General features: G+C 51.7%; 2 protein-coding genes across 4 annotated transcripts in view; both read left to right on the plus strand.

Moving 5' to 3' along the window:
* LOC146609071 (semaphorin-6D-like) overlaps positions 1-12,729 on the plus strand; it is a 98,492-nt gene that overhangs the window by 71,814 nt on the left and 13,949 nt on the right. For all 3 annotated transcript variants that reach the window (XM_085346799.1, XM_085346801.1, XM_085346800.1), the window contains 2 exons: positions 5,728-5,786; positions 7,057-7,110. In XM_085346799.1, the coding sequence (XP_085202925.1) occupies positions 5,728-5,786; positions 7,057-7,110 (113 nt within the window). The remainder of the gene's footprint in view (positions 1-5,727; positions 5,787-7,056; positions 7,111-12,729) is intronic.
* LOC146609072 (uncharacterized) lies at positions 5,848-6,826 on the plus strand. Its single transcript, XM_085346551.1, has one exon. The coding sequence runs from the start codon at positions 5,924-5,926 to the stop codon at positions 6,824-6,826; it is 903 nt and encodes a 300-aa protein (XP_085202677.1). The 5' UTR covers positions 5,848-5,923.

Below are 12,729 nucleotides of genomic sequence, written 5' to 3' on the forward strand. Positions count from 1 at the left end.
GCGAGAGCTGCCTCGGCCAATCCCTGTCCAGCAGCAAAAACACTGTAAATGGAAGACGGCAAGCTTGTTTACCAGCTTTAACCATCTCAGCCTACACACACACACACACAGCGGTGTGTTCATCTCCTAATCAATAGGTCCACAGTGTCAGGTAGCTCGCGCCCACTCCACAGCTCTTGAGGGCCATCGATCGATCTGTGGACGCGGCGTCGGTTAGTCCGCCGGGTCCGCAGATCGATCTGATGTTGTTTTCATACGCTGGTCGGGGGAGGGGTGTTTCAGCCGCTGTAATATCATCAGCTGGGGTCCTCAGGCGGCAGGCGAGAGAACGATCACAGGAAGTGAGTGGAAACATCCCAAATTGTGAAACTGGAGCTCTTGGAGGAATCCTGCAGCCTCGGCGTGTCCTGAAGATAAAATCAGACACTTTGTGTTCTTTGAACTTATCTGCGCCTGAAACGAGTCGTCCTTGTTTCACAAAGGCAAACGGAGCTTTTCAAAATAAAGCTGTGCTCAGTGAATGATGTGAGGATGAAAGCATGTAAAGATGAAGCTCTGGTCGGATCAGTCTGAGCAAACATCTGGTCTGCACATGTGGAATAACTCAGATATTTCCTGCAGAAACACTGAAAATATCTTGACGATGAACGCAGCATGGCGCGGTTACAGTCTGCACGCTTTCCTAACACGCCTCATTTTGTACTTTCTTTTTCTCTGGAAGTGTCAGGGATTAGCTGGAAACGCCGATGCTAATTTTTCCCTTCACACTCATTTGAGTGTGTGCTCTCTAGCACCGAGCCTTTCTCTCTTCATCACGAGGAATATTTGTTTCCTGTGAGTGTGTGCCGTCTGCAGGGACCTCTGCTTCGCTCCAAGCACACTTCACAAGAAAGGCTCGAGTCAGGAAGCCGCTCGCCTGGGAGCAAAACGCCGGCAGGGTGTTTGCACTCCGCCATGCTTCCTCCAACTCGTCCTGCGGCTGATTTGTTTACATCCATGCAAACGTGCAGACGGACTCAATGTGTTTCAAGTGTACGACATCAGCTCATCATTTAACCTGAAATCACTTTATCTGAGCTTTATTCAGCACAGCATACAAGGCGTCATGTTACAGAGTGATGTGACGAGGCTTACAGGCGTGTTGCCTCTGCACATACGTGTGAAACTCAGAAACACCCTTCAGCTGCGATAACAGCTCTGCACATCAGAGGGCGCTCTGCAGCTTCCCCGCTGGCAGCACACAAACACACTGATCAGCTGATCCGAGCGGAGACGGTCACCAATACCTGCACACAGCAGGGGTTCAGGAAATGTTTCATGTCTCAGAGAAGAAAACTGTGATTTTTGACTCGTCCATAATCGGTGTTATTGATCAAATATCAGCCTGATCTATCGCTCTGGTGTCAGACAGGTTGAGTTTGTGGGTCTGCTTAGCCGTCGCCGTGCAGACTCGTTGCCTAGCTGCGCCTCACTGTGGTCCACTCACACGCCCGGCGTCCTGAGCTGTCACACCGCAGACGCTGCAGGTGGTTATTTATGATGACCATCATAGAGCTGACAGGAAATGATGGCGTCCTGCTCAGATGGCGGTGATGACGGAGGTGCAAACAGATGGTTTCAGTGTTTAGAGGAAGTCACACAGATGATCTCCACCACAGCAGCGTGAACGACACAGCGGGCGTTGCCATGCAGACGGAGCAGAGAGGATTTAAATGGACGGGGTGAGATAAAAAGGAAGCGAGCAAGGAAACGGAGAGCAAGGCGAAGCTGTGATGCAAGAGGTGGAAAGGAGGAAGATGAGAGAGGAGCAGCAGCACAAAGACAGAGGAAGAGATCTGTGTCAGGAAGACGTGCAGCCGGGTTTGTCGGAGAGATTCACGGCGCTCTGACTCAGCACTTTGGTCCGCTCACCGCAGCGTTTATGAGGTTCGTCTTGTTTAAAGTCGGGGATGGATATCTGTGGAGGACCACAGCGCTGACTCTGTGCTGACGACGGTGTTTTGTAGGATGTTTAAAACGTCTTCCTGACGCGTCGTCAGCGAGGCGTTCACGTGCAGTCAGAAATGTGGACGCTGAGTGTCGTTTCCTGGAGGATCAGAGAAAGAGTTTTGCTGCTGAGTCGTTCCAGTCGCCTGTTTTTGTCTCATTATTTTCTCACTGCTCTGCTGAAACTGAAGCTGATGTTTTGGACGTCTCATTGAAACCGAAGCACGCAGAAACCTCTGCAGCCTGAAGCCGGCACACCTGCCGGAGGCTGAGCTGCAGCTTCCGCTCTCAGAGGTGTTCCTGCAGAGCTGAAGGAGTTTCAGCCCCTCAAACTTCTGCTGAAAAGTAACAGATTCCCTCCGGGGAGAAGAAGGGATGAGTGAAGAGGAAGTTTAGCAGCTTATATAACTCCATGTGAAGACAGAAAATGGAGAAGCAGCTGCAGAATACTAAAAAAGGACAGCAGGAGGAGGAGGCAGGTAGAGAGCCAGTTACCTGAAAACATCCGTGTGGTTTAAAATCCAAACTGCACTCAGATGTTTAGGGGGCGCTCTCAGAGTCGGCCATGTTCATGCCGCTCCACCCTCCTCCCATGTCAATAACACGATCGATGAAGCATCAGCGACCCTCACAGGTCTGCCCACTTTACTGTAACAACGACTGATGACGTCATAAAATGACAGCAGCTGGAACAGCTGGCTGGGTCGCTCAGGTGGGTGATTAACGTTGCTCCTGCAGTCTGTCTGCACCTCTTATCAAGCAGCACGGCTCTGGCCTCCTCACGGCCCAAACACCTGCAGGAGACACACCTGAGCGGGTCCAGGGTTCAGTCCTGATGGTTCCACCATCGCTCTGGTCGGCATCGCAGTGCCTACTGTGTTTGACATCCCGGCTGGGAAAGGTCACATGGAGGACCGTTCATCAATGCCGGGCAGCGGTGGGCAGGGCCGGTGCCAGCAGCGTTTCCGTCCTGGGCGTGAATGTAACAGCGATGCTGTGAAAGCGCCTACGTACACATTTGTGTTCTTCAGCCGCACATGCCCGACCTGCCTCCACGCCATCAGCACCAAAACGCCATTCAGCATCAGCGGCGTTTTCTGGCTGACTGACGGAGTCTATTTCCATCCCCTCCTCCTCCTCTGAGGCGCGCCCCTCTGCATGAGCGAGGCGTTCAGGTGCCTGAACATGGCTGGGATTTATAGCGACCTCCTCCTGTTCTCGCTCCTCACTTACAGCTCAGCCCACGCTGGTGGAAGCTGGAGCGAGCGCGGGGGTGGCACTCGCAGAGGTAAATATAGAGCGACGAGGAAGCGAGAGCAAAACGCTTCATAATAAATTCAGTTTAACGAATGTTCTGCAGCGCCCGCTCCTCCATAATTCATCCAACTTTTTTGGGTGGTGTGGTTTTATCTCTCTGGCGTGCAGACGGTCTGAGCGGGGAGGGAGAGTGTGCTCGCTGTGTACACAGGAAGCTCTGCAGACACACTCCCACGTGTGACGGCTTACAGGGGACTCCTGCTCGGGCGGCGCTGTGGGTCTGTGTGGCTGAGCTTCAGTGTTCAGAGGTGTTCCATCGAGGTCCATCGCACCCCAGCTCGGCTGAACCGTTCGACGGTATCTTCGCGCCTGAGGCGCCGGCGCCGTCCTTCCCTCTCAGATGTAGTAAGAAGAGGAACACAGGTGTCAGAGGTCACAGCGTGGACAGCACGTTTTACAGCGACGTGTTTTAGAGGCCTGCAGGTGTGTGCAGGTGACGTGTGAGGAGAACTCGGAGCCCTCAGGTGGTGTCAGGCCGCATCCATCACCTGCTGGTCGATCTCCCGTGAACACACTGACACCAGGTGGAGGAGGCGGTCTCCGTCTCAGCTGAGCTCTTTCCTGTAGCTTTCTGGGATATTCATGTGCTCCCCTTTGTTCCTCTCTCTGACACACCTGGGCAATAATAACGTTGTCACATGGTTTGTGGTGACGCGTTCGGTTCATTTAAGGTTTGGGAAGCATGGAAAACGTGCGCACGCGTGTCTCAGCGCCTCAGGAAACTGGCTGTGTTCCCTCTGTGGCTGTTGTGACAGCGTTGCATGTTTGGTCACATGTTGTTGTAAACAGTGAACATTCATCCAAATGCCTCTTTTTGTGTGTTTGTCAGTAAGTGATGAATCCATCAGACACAAAGCGGAGGAAGAGAGTAAGACAGCGAGCAGCTGCCGGACAGCTGCCAACCAGCAGGCGTGTTGGCCGTACGGGCAGAGCGTGGTAAAGAGAGCTGGAAACACGCGTGCCAGATGAAACTCGGGTGTGGGCTCGGTGCGATCGGGCTGATGGATGCTTCTGTCACAGATCGCAGCGGCGTGGCAAACCCAGCAGCTTTGTGGGCAAAGATTCCAACACCTGGAAACTCTGTGCCGGCTCCGTCTTCCTGTCGATGCTGGCTCGCTTTTCTTGTTGTTTGGAAGAAAAGCTTTGATCGCCGGACGCTGGGAGAGTGGCTCGGTAATAACTGCTGACAGATTTCAGATTTCCTGGTGAGCGTTTGAAGATGGCCCGTCTGTCCGACTGCGGTTAACGTCGAGATTAAACCTGTTCTTGTTCACACCTTCACCTGAGGCCTTTGAAGCTCAGGGTCACCTCCACGTGCACAGATGTGGAAGCCGGGCGTCCGTTGGTTATTTAGCTGTGCGTGTTTGAGCGGCACAGATCAGCTGAGAGGACGCTCACACGGCTGGTAGTGAGTCACAGCGGCAGGCAGGACAGCTGCTGAAAGCGGGTCGTACGTTCCGGCTTGGATACGCGTCCCAGCTTTCCTCTCAGCATCGTCTCCATGGTGATCATTCCTGCTGCCACCATCGTGACCCTCCCGAGCGATTGCTGTGGACGACCTTAGTCCTCGTGCGGAGGCCGATCCAGTCTCACAGTCAGAGGAGCGTAGGACACACACGGATGGTGTAAAGGCGGTGACATCATGGACGTGTGCGTACGTGAAGGCGTGACACATGTCATAGTTTCAGGTTATTACTTTTGATCCCCAACTGAGAAGAAGTCAGTAAAAGCTGCTGATGGCCTGGGCGGAGGCTCTGAAACTGCACAGGTGACGGAGACGCTCTCCTGGGATTCATCAGACGTGTCGGTGATGCGGACAGCTGGGAGGAATGCACGCCGCGGTGATTGGACTGGGAATGTTGGGAAACTCGCTCCTGTGTTAACGTGTTTTATCTTTCTAACAGCCCACTGGTGTTTGTGTGGCGGCGGTACTCGCTCCACTTTTTTGTCCCGTGTGGCTGTGAAATCCTGATTTGTTGCCTCTTTAAAAATGGATTTGAAGGTCAGGTGGAGGCGCTGGTGGTGATGGAGTCAGAGACGGTAAACAGCAGGGACAAAACGGCGAGCAGGAGACGCCGAGCGGAAAGTAATTGACTTCATTTACAGCAGCTTTACTGATACTGTGTGTGTGTGTGCGCCTGTGTGCGTGTGTGTGTTTCATGGTCACTTCTTGTCCCCGTCTGTCTTCGGGCTGGACGACCTTCCTGCCTTTAATTGGACGAGCTCCTGTGGCCTTCGCACGGAGCCGTGCGCTGCAGATGAACCATGTGACAAAATCTGATTAAATGTTGTCCCAAGCCATCACCTGTCACCGATTAAGCTCCCCGGCAACAGTAACCAGCAGTGCAGCGTCTGGTTTTGTTCGATGTTTCACCGTCCTGATTGTCGTCTCCTCTCCTCCCTCTCCTTGTTCCGTGTCTGCAGGGCGGGGTTTGAGCAGGATATCGAGGGCGACCACTCGTTTCATCCGGACAGCTGCCGCGGTGAGATAAACCTGCAGGTTACACCCACAGTGCGCACGATAACAGCTGTATGCGTGTTTGTGTGGACCAAGGGTCCTGCTTACCTGCACGGTTACACCAGACTGGTTCTATAGAGGGTACCCAACTCAGACGCTGCAATGATCCCTGCAAACATCCATCTATCTATTCATCCATTCATCCATCTATTCATCCATTCATCTATTCATCCATTCATCTATTCATCCATCCATCTATCCATCCATCCATCTATTCATCCATCCATTCATCCATCTATTCATCCATCCATCCATCTACTCATCCATCTATTCATCCATCCATCCATCTACTCATCCATCTATTCATCCATCCATCCATCTACTCATCCATCTATTCATCCATCCATCCATCTACTCATCCATCCATCCATTCATCCATCCATCCATTCATCCATCCATACATCCATTCATCCATCCATCTACTCATCCATTCATCCATCCATCTACTCATCCATTCATCCATCGATCTATTCATCCATCCATCCATTCATCCATCGATCTATTCATCCATTCATCCATCCATTCATCCATCTACTCATCCATCCATCTATTCATCCATCCATTCATCCATCCATCCATTTATCCATCTATTTATCCATCCATCTATTCATCGATTCATCCATTCATCCATCGATCTATTCATCCAGTCATCCATCCATCTATTCATCCATTCATCCTTCTATTCATCCATCCATCTATTCATCCATCCATCCATTCATCCATCGATCTATTCATCCATCCATCTATTCATCCATTCATCTATCCACTCATCCATCCATTCATCCATCTATTCATCCATCTATTCAGTCATCCGTCTATTCATTCATCCATCTATTCATCCAGCCATCCATCCATCCATCTATTCATCCATTCATCCATCCATTCATCCATCCTGTTTTTTTAATCTATAATATAAACCCACACACACACACACACACAGTATCTCTAATCCATCAGATCAGCTCAGCTCCTGTCAGCAGGTCTGATGAGAGGGGTCTGGGTTGAACTTTCAAAATAAGAGCAGCAGCACTGTAAGTAGAAATCTGCTACGAGTGGCATGGCTTTTTTTTTGCAGTGAACTGAACAGAGTTACCATGGCAACCTGCCCAAGTAAGGTCCATGTGTGACCATATGTCAAAGCGACGACACTCAGGTCTATGCACAAACACAGAGAGGTACAGGAAGTGAAGTGGAGAATAAATGAGATGAATCTGTTTTATTTTGAATCTGTGCAGCTGACGTGTTGGCTACGACACGGAACCAGGAGTCCACCGCCGACTCCGCCTACGGTAAGAAACCTTTCTTCTTCTGTTGTTAGTGTTGATCAGAGGGCTGTGGGTCCTCACAGTGACCGTATAAACATGACCTTTTGTTACCTACATATGCAAGCGGATTAAAGGTGTGTGTAAGGACAGGCCACAGGCCACAATATGAGCAAATACGTCCTGTTACCTTCTGCTTCTGACGCTAATGAAGGTCCAAGCACTGGATGACTTTAAGATTATTCAGATGGGAATTTGAGTTAAAACGTCTGTCAGCGAGCATGGAACCTGGAGGACGTGACTCTGAGGAACGTCGTCATCTGCTAACGAGCTCCGGCTTGACCGTTGACGTACAGTAGCTCGTCGCGCGGTTTGACATCATTACCCTCGCTAGTTCCCAGCCCCACAGATCAAACGCAGCTGCCTGCTCTGTATTCAGGCTGCAGCTCGGCTGCTACCTGCCTGTCAGGAGTCCTGCTGGGAAGCCGGCTGGCGTATTGTCATTCAGAGCGCCGGCAGACCCACGCAGTGAATCCATTAAGGCTCCCGGAGCTGCATTACTGTGATTAAAGCCGGAGAGGGGACAGGCGTGAACGTCGCTGATAGGCGCTCTACTTGACACCAGCCGACTTCGTCTTTCAGGAGTGCGTCGAGTGTTCTCGAGAGGCGGCGGCACGTCAGCAGCCACAATAGCAGTGATGAAATGGAGAAAGGTGAACGGAGCGGGTCACCGTGCTGCGAAGGGGAATCAGGAGGAAGTGAGGAGATGAAGGAGCGCATAGTAAAACATCAGACGTAATCAGGTCTGACAGGCCGGCTGAGCTCCTGTAGGCCACGCCCTGTAAGCGACTGCAAGCCACTTTGGAGCCCACCTCCACCCCAGCTGTGCTCATGATGTCACTGTTTGATGGCTGTGATATGTGACTGAGTTATCACCTGCGTGTGTGTGTGTGCATGGAGCTGATATTAACATGTATGAGCCATGTGTGAGTCTCCAGTGGGAACTTTTCCTTGTTCACACGTCAGCCTCGGCGTGTCCTGTTTGTCGAGTGAAGCTGTGTTTGACATCAGGACCTCGAGTGTGACGAGCAGCATGTGAAACGTCGGTTTTTCTGAGCTGCATCCATGTGTGTGATGTTTGTGCACGCAGCAGTGCGAGCGTGATGCTGTGTGCACGCCGGCTGCGCTCAGGTGTTTGTGCACTTCAGCTCCGCCCCTCATTTGCCTCGTAAATCGGTGAAACGGCAGCAGGAAGCGAGCATAAAGCCGCAGCCTGCAGTCATGTACACGCCGGGTTAGAGAACAAAGACTTCCCCGTAATCAATACCCGTGTGCAGGCGATTAGCCCCGACTGACTGAAATGATTGTAGACGTAGCAGATGCGAAGCAGCGGGGACGCTCCGACGTGCTCGCAGGGATTCGTCTCCTGACTCGAGCTAATCGTATCGTCATTAACTCTCCTTTTAGTTTCAGGGTTTATTGATGCCTGCGGGGATCGCACCGCAGCTCGATAAAGATGCAGGGTGACTCTGTCCGTGCTCGGCGCCGCACCCGTTTTCACACTCAGTGTGGAGCTCTGCTTGTAAGAGAGCTGCTGCTGCTGCCCTGGTGGCCTGATAGCAGGCACCTCCTTCATAATGGTGTCTGAACCATTAACTTCCTGGTGTCGGGCAGCCGGGTGTGAAGGACTCAGACAACAATGAATGAGTGATGTTTGAGCACACGTTCATCCACAGCGCCACGCTAGAGTGGCTGTCGTTACTGTAATGACATCGTTTTGCAGGGAACGGTTCCCATAACGACGTTTTCTCTGCAAATTGGTTCTTTAATGCCGTGCGACGCAGCCCCGTGGACTCGCTGCACTGAGATTGGCCTCATGCAGCAGTGCACTCTTTTCATTAGAGGAGCGCCGGTGTTCTGGGAATCCATCCTACCTGACAAACCATCCTACCCGTTGTTTCTGCGCATGCGCACAACACGAAATGAAGTGCCAAACCATCCTACCTTTGTGAATGTGAGCTACAAGCATACTCTGATGGGCAACGTTAAGTGGCAAACCGTCATACCTACTTAAATTGTGCTGGAATTGCTCTGTGACAGCAGAAATGTGCATAAACTACTTACTGTAGGACGATTTGTCAGAACACCGGCGCTGTGAGTCGTGCAGACGCCGGTGCTTCCTGGGTGACGTGACTGCGGTTTGTGCGCGTTCCTGATCGTAGGACGGCCGATCCAGGAAATGAAGTTTGTGCTGTTAGCGTGGGTCCGACAGACCGGGCTCCGGTCGGAGCTCACACGCCTGTCAGACCGACAGGCGTCACGGATGATGATGTAAAACCACGAGAACGATCATCAAACTTCTCAGCTGCTGGTTTGCGATGTCAGTTTGTCCTGCTGACGGGACACGCGTGAACTCGTCCTCACCGAGAAGCGAGCGCCGCGATCGGCCGCGGACCCAAGCGGTCTGAGGGGGTTTGTGCTGCCGCGGGGAGGAGATGGCGTCCGGCGTTCTTCCATCTTTTTAATGACATGAAAGTGAGCGCTGACATTTAAAGGACGCTCGCAGCTCTGACCTGTTCAGTGTCTTATGGTGACATTTGTTTGAAGGTTTGTCAGAGATATCTCAGAATCACTTCTCTGATCCTCCAACTGCATCAGTGGCTCCCAACAAAGACTGTATATAAAAGATGGAGGCTCACCTGCAGCTCTAACACCTGGCTCCTGGCTCCTCCCTGTATCTGAAACCTCGCAATACGCCCCCCATCAAGCTGCGCCTGTAGCATGTCAGCTTCTTAGGACGGAATGGACGAACAGTACTCACAGTAACCCCAAATTGCTCTCCGATGCATCCACCGGAGTATGAATGTGGGTGAATGCACAAGTTGTGTAAAGCAATTTGATGCTCAGAAGAGTAGAAAAGCGCTATATAAGAACCAGTCCATTTACTCAGGTACTCAGTACTCACAGTACTCGCACTTCTCTCAGTACTCAGTACTCTGAGTACTCTACCTGGTGCTGTGAGTTTCTTCAGCAGTCTGTCTCTGTGAGATCCGCAGAGCTCGCGGCGCTCACCTTAACCTGTTGCAGCTGATCATGTGACATCTGTTAGCAGGGGCGGGGCCTCGAGCTGTCTGCTCAGGGGTCACATTCATATCACCATAGCAACGCTGTTAGTGATCACACACACACTTTCAGCCTGCATCGCTGCTGTAGCTCACAGGAGCGTGGGAGGTTGTTGTTATAGAGCTTTGGAGCGTGATGTCACGGGGGTGGGCGTGGAAAGGATTTTGGCCCGATCCGCCATTTTGGGGGTCTAAGTAAGGAGCGAAAGCATAGCCATGGTTCGTACTTGCTGTACGGTCGGCTGCAATGTTCGATCTTACGACCGGCACGGGAATAAGTTTGGATTGTCTTTTTATGCTTTCCCAACCTGGAAGCAACATGAAGGAGCTCATGTATCGGATATTACCAAACGAAGGCGTCTAGCCTGGATAGCAGCCGTGAGACGAGCTGATATCAAGTTCTGTTACGTCTCCAGATATCAGCTGGTGTGCTCAAGACATTTTCATTCCGGTAAGTTCTAAATATGTTCACATCACACTTTATAGCTGAATAATATCATCGTTGGTGGTCTCAGAAGTTATATAAATTGCGATCAAACATAGAATGGAGTGACTTGATTGGTTGATGTAAAGACAATAAATGAAATGAGACAGGAAGGACACAAATTGGCGTTAATAATTTGCCCGATTATCAATGTGTTAACTTGCATGTACTTTACAATTATGGGCATATAATATGATAACGATATTTTAGCAGTTAAATGATAAATGTGTAACATTAATTATGGTGGGGGGTGGAAAATGGCTATTTCACTCGGTGCACTCCAGCTGACTTCCTTTGACGACGTACTCAGAGTTTGGCGGCTTGAAAATAGCCAAATCTTGCACCCAGCCATTTGTAAATTGGATGTGCGCCTCCAGTGACTTGTAATTACGAAACTGGTTCGCTGTGTAAGCGCTTACTCCACAAACAAGATACGTGAAGATATCGGGGTAGGACAGTGGCGGTAAGTCGTCTGGGTCTTTACTCCACTGCCGTATTTCATATGGGTCCAGATTTGCGATGCACTCTATTTTTTTTCAAGTACCGCTGCTTCGCCTCTGGACGCAATCGGTCTCTATACCGTCCGTTTTCTTTTGAGCTGCTTTTAAGCATGTTTCTTGTCGTCGTCGTTCCAACACAGTGTGTTTGTTTTGATTCGTAGACCCCGAAAATGGAGCTGCGCTCCCACAATGCATTGCGGCGTGACGTCAACTCCAAAGCCCTATTGGGAGCTGCTGTTACTGTGTGTGTGTGTGTGTGTGTGTGTGTGTGTGTGTGCGCGCGTGCGTGCGTGGTGGGGGGGGTGCACCTCCCCGCCGGCGAGCCTCAAGGTTTACGAGGACGCTCTGAGACGTGTGACCTGTAGTTTAGCTGCAGACTTTGTTGTGCGTGTCGTGTTGCAGCTCAGGACGGCGTGAACGAGCACCGCCTTTATCTCTGTGGTAGAAAGCAGTAGCCTCGCCACACGCCCTCCAGAAGAGACGACATCCTAATTACAGTGTGTGCGCCGACGACACCGAGCGTGTGATTACAGCAGCGCGCTGACGGCTCCAGCGCACAAAAACAAAAGCGTGTGTGTCGCCTAAAGTGTGAAGCGTGTGTGATCATGTGTTTGCCAAATGCTTTGGCGAGAGCGTTTGCATCTCAGAGTGTGTGAGAGCAGGAAAAAGAGCCGTCACAGTGTGTTAAAGTGCTTTTTAATGAGCTGGAGCTCTTACAAATGGACTGAGCGTGTCGTGTGGCTCACGCTGAAAAGGCGGCGATGAGAGCTGTTAGGAAGCAGCCAGAAGCTGTTGTGTTGACGCTAATTGTCTTCATTTTCTCCGACTGAAAGCAGCTTCGCTGGACAGATTTCAGGCGGCCGTTTGTTGCTAACGAGCGCCCGCCTTCTTCAAGTGATGGCGCTGATAGCTTTGACACTTCCGGCTCTCAGAACAGGAAGTGACAGGGAGAGTGAGACAGGGGGTGAGCTCTGTGTGTGATGGTGCTGGGTGTCTCCACCCTGCAGTGGCTCTGGTGCTTAGACATGGTCACAGGTGAGGGGAGGAGCAGAGTGTGATGGTGACAGCGTCACCTAGACCAGCCCTCGCCCCAAAAACGTATGCTGGAGTTTTCCTCCCCACTGTCGCCAAGCGCTTGCTGGCCTGTTATGGTGCAATTGTTGGGGTTTCCCTGTGTTATTCCAGGGGCTCTACCTTACAGTACAAAGCAGCCTGAGGCAGGCGTCATCATGGAGAAGTGATGGAACTGTGTCACAGCGGGGACATGGGGACACAGGGAAACACAGCAGGGACACAGGGAAACACAGCGGGGACACAGCGGGGACACAGGGAAACACAGCGGGGACACAGGGGACACAGCGGGGACACAGGAAACACAGCGGGGACACAGGGGACACAGCGGGGACACAAGGAAACACAGCGGGGACACAGGAGGACACAGCGGGGACACAGGGAGACACAGCGGGGACACAGCGGGTCACAGGGAGACACAGCGGGGAAACAGGAGGACACATGGGGACACAGGGGGCACAGGAGGACA

Source organism: Diplotaxodon limnothrissa, linkage group LG22, assembly GCF_057381915.1.
Source record: "Diplotaxodon limnothrissa isolate DT_005_m linkage group LG22, D_limnothrissa_male_GT1.1, whole genome shotgun sequence".
NCBI classification, from domain to species: Eukaryota; Metazoa; Chordata; class Actinopteri; order Cichliformes; family Cichlidae; genus Diplotaxodon; species Diplotaxodon limnothrissa.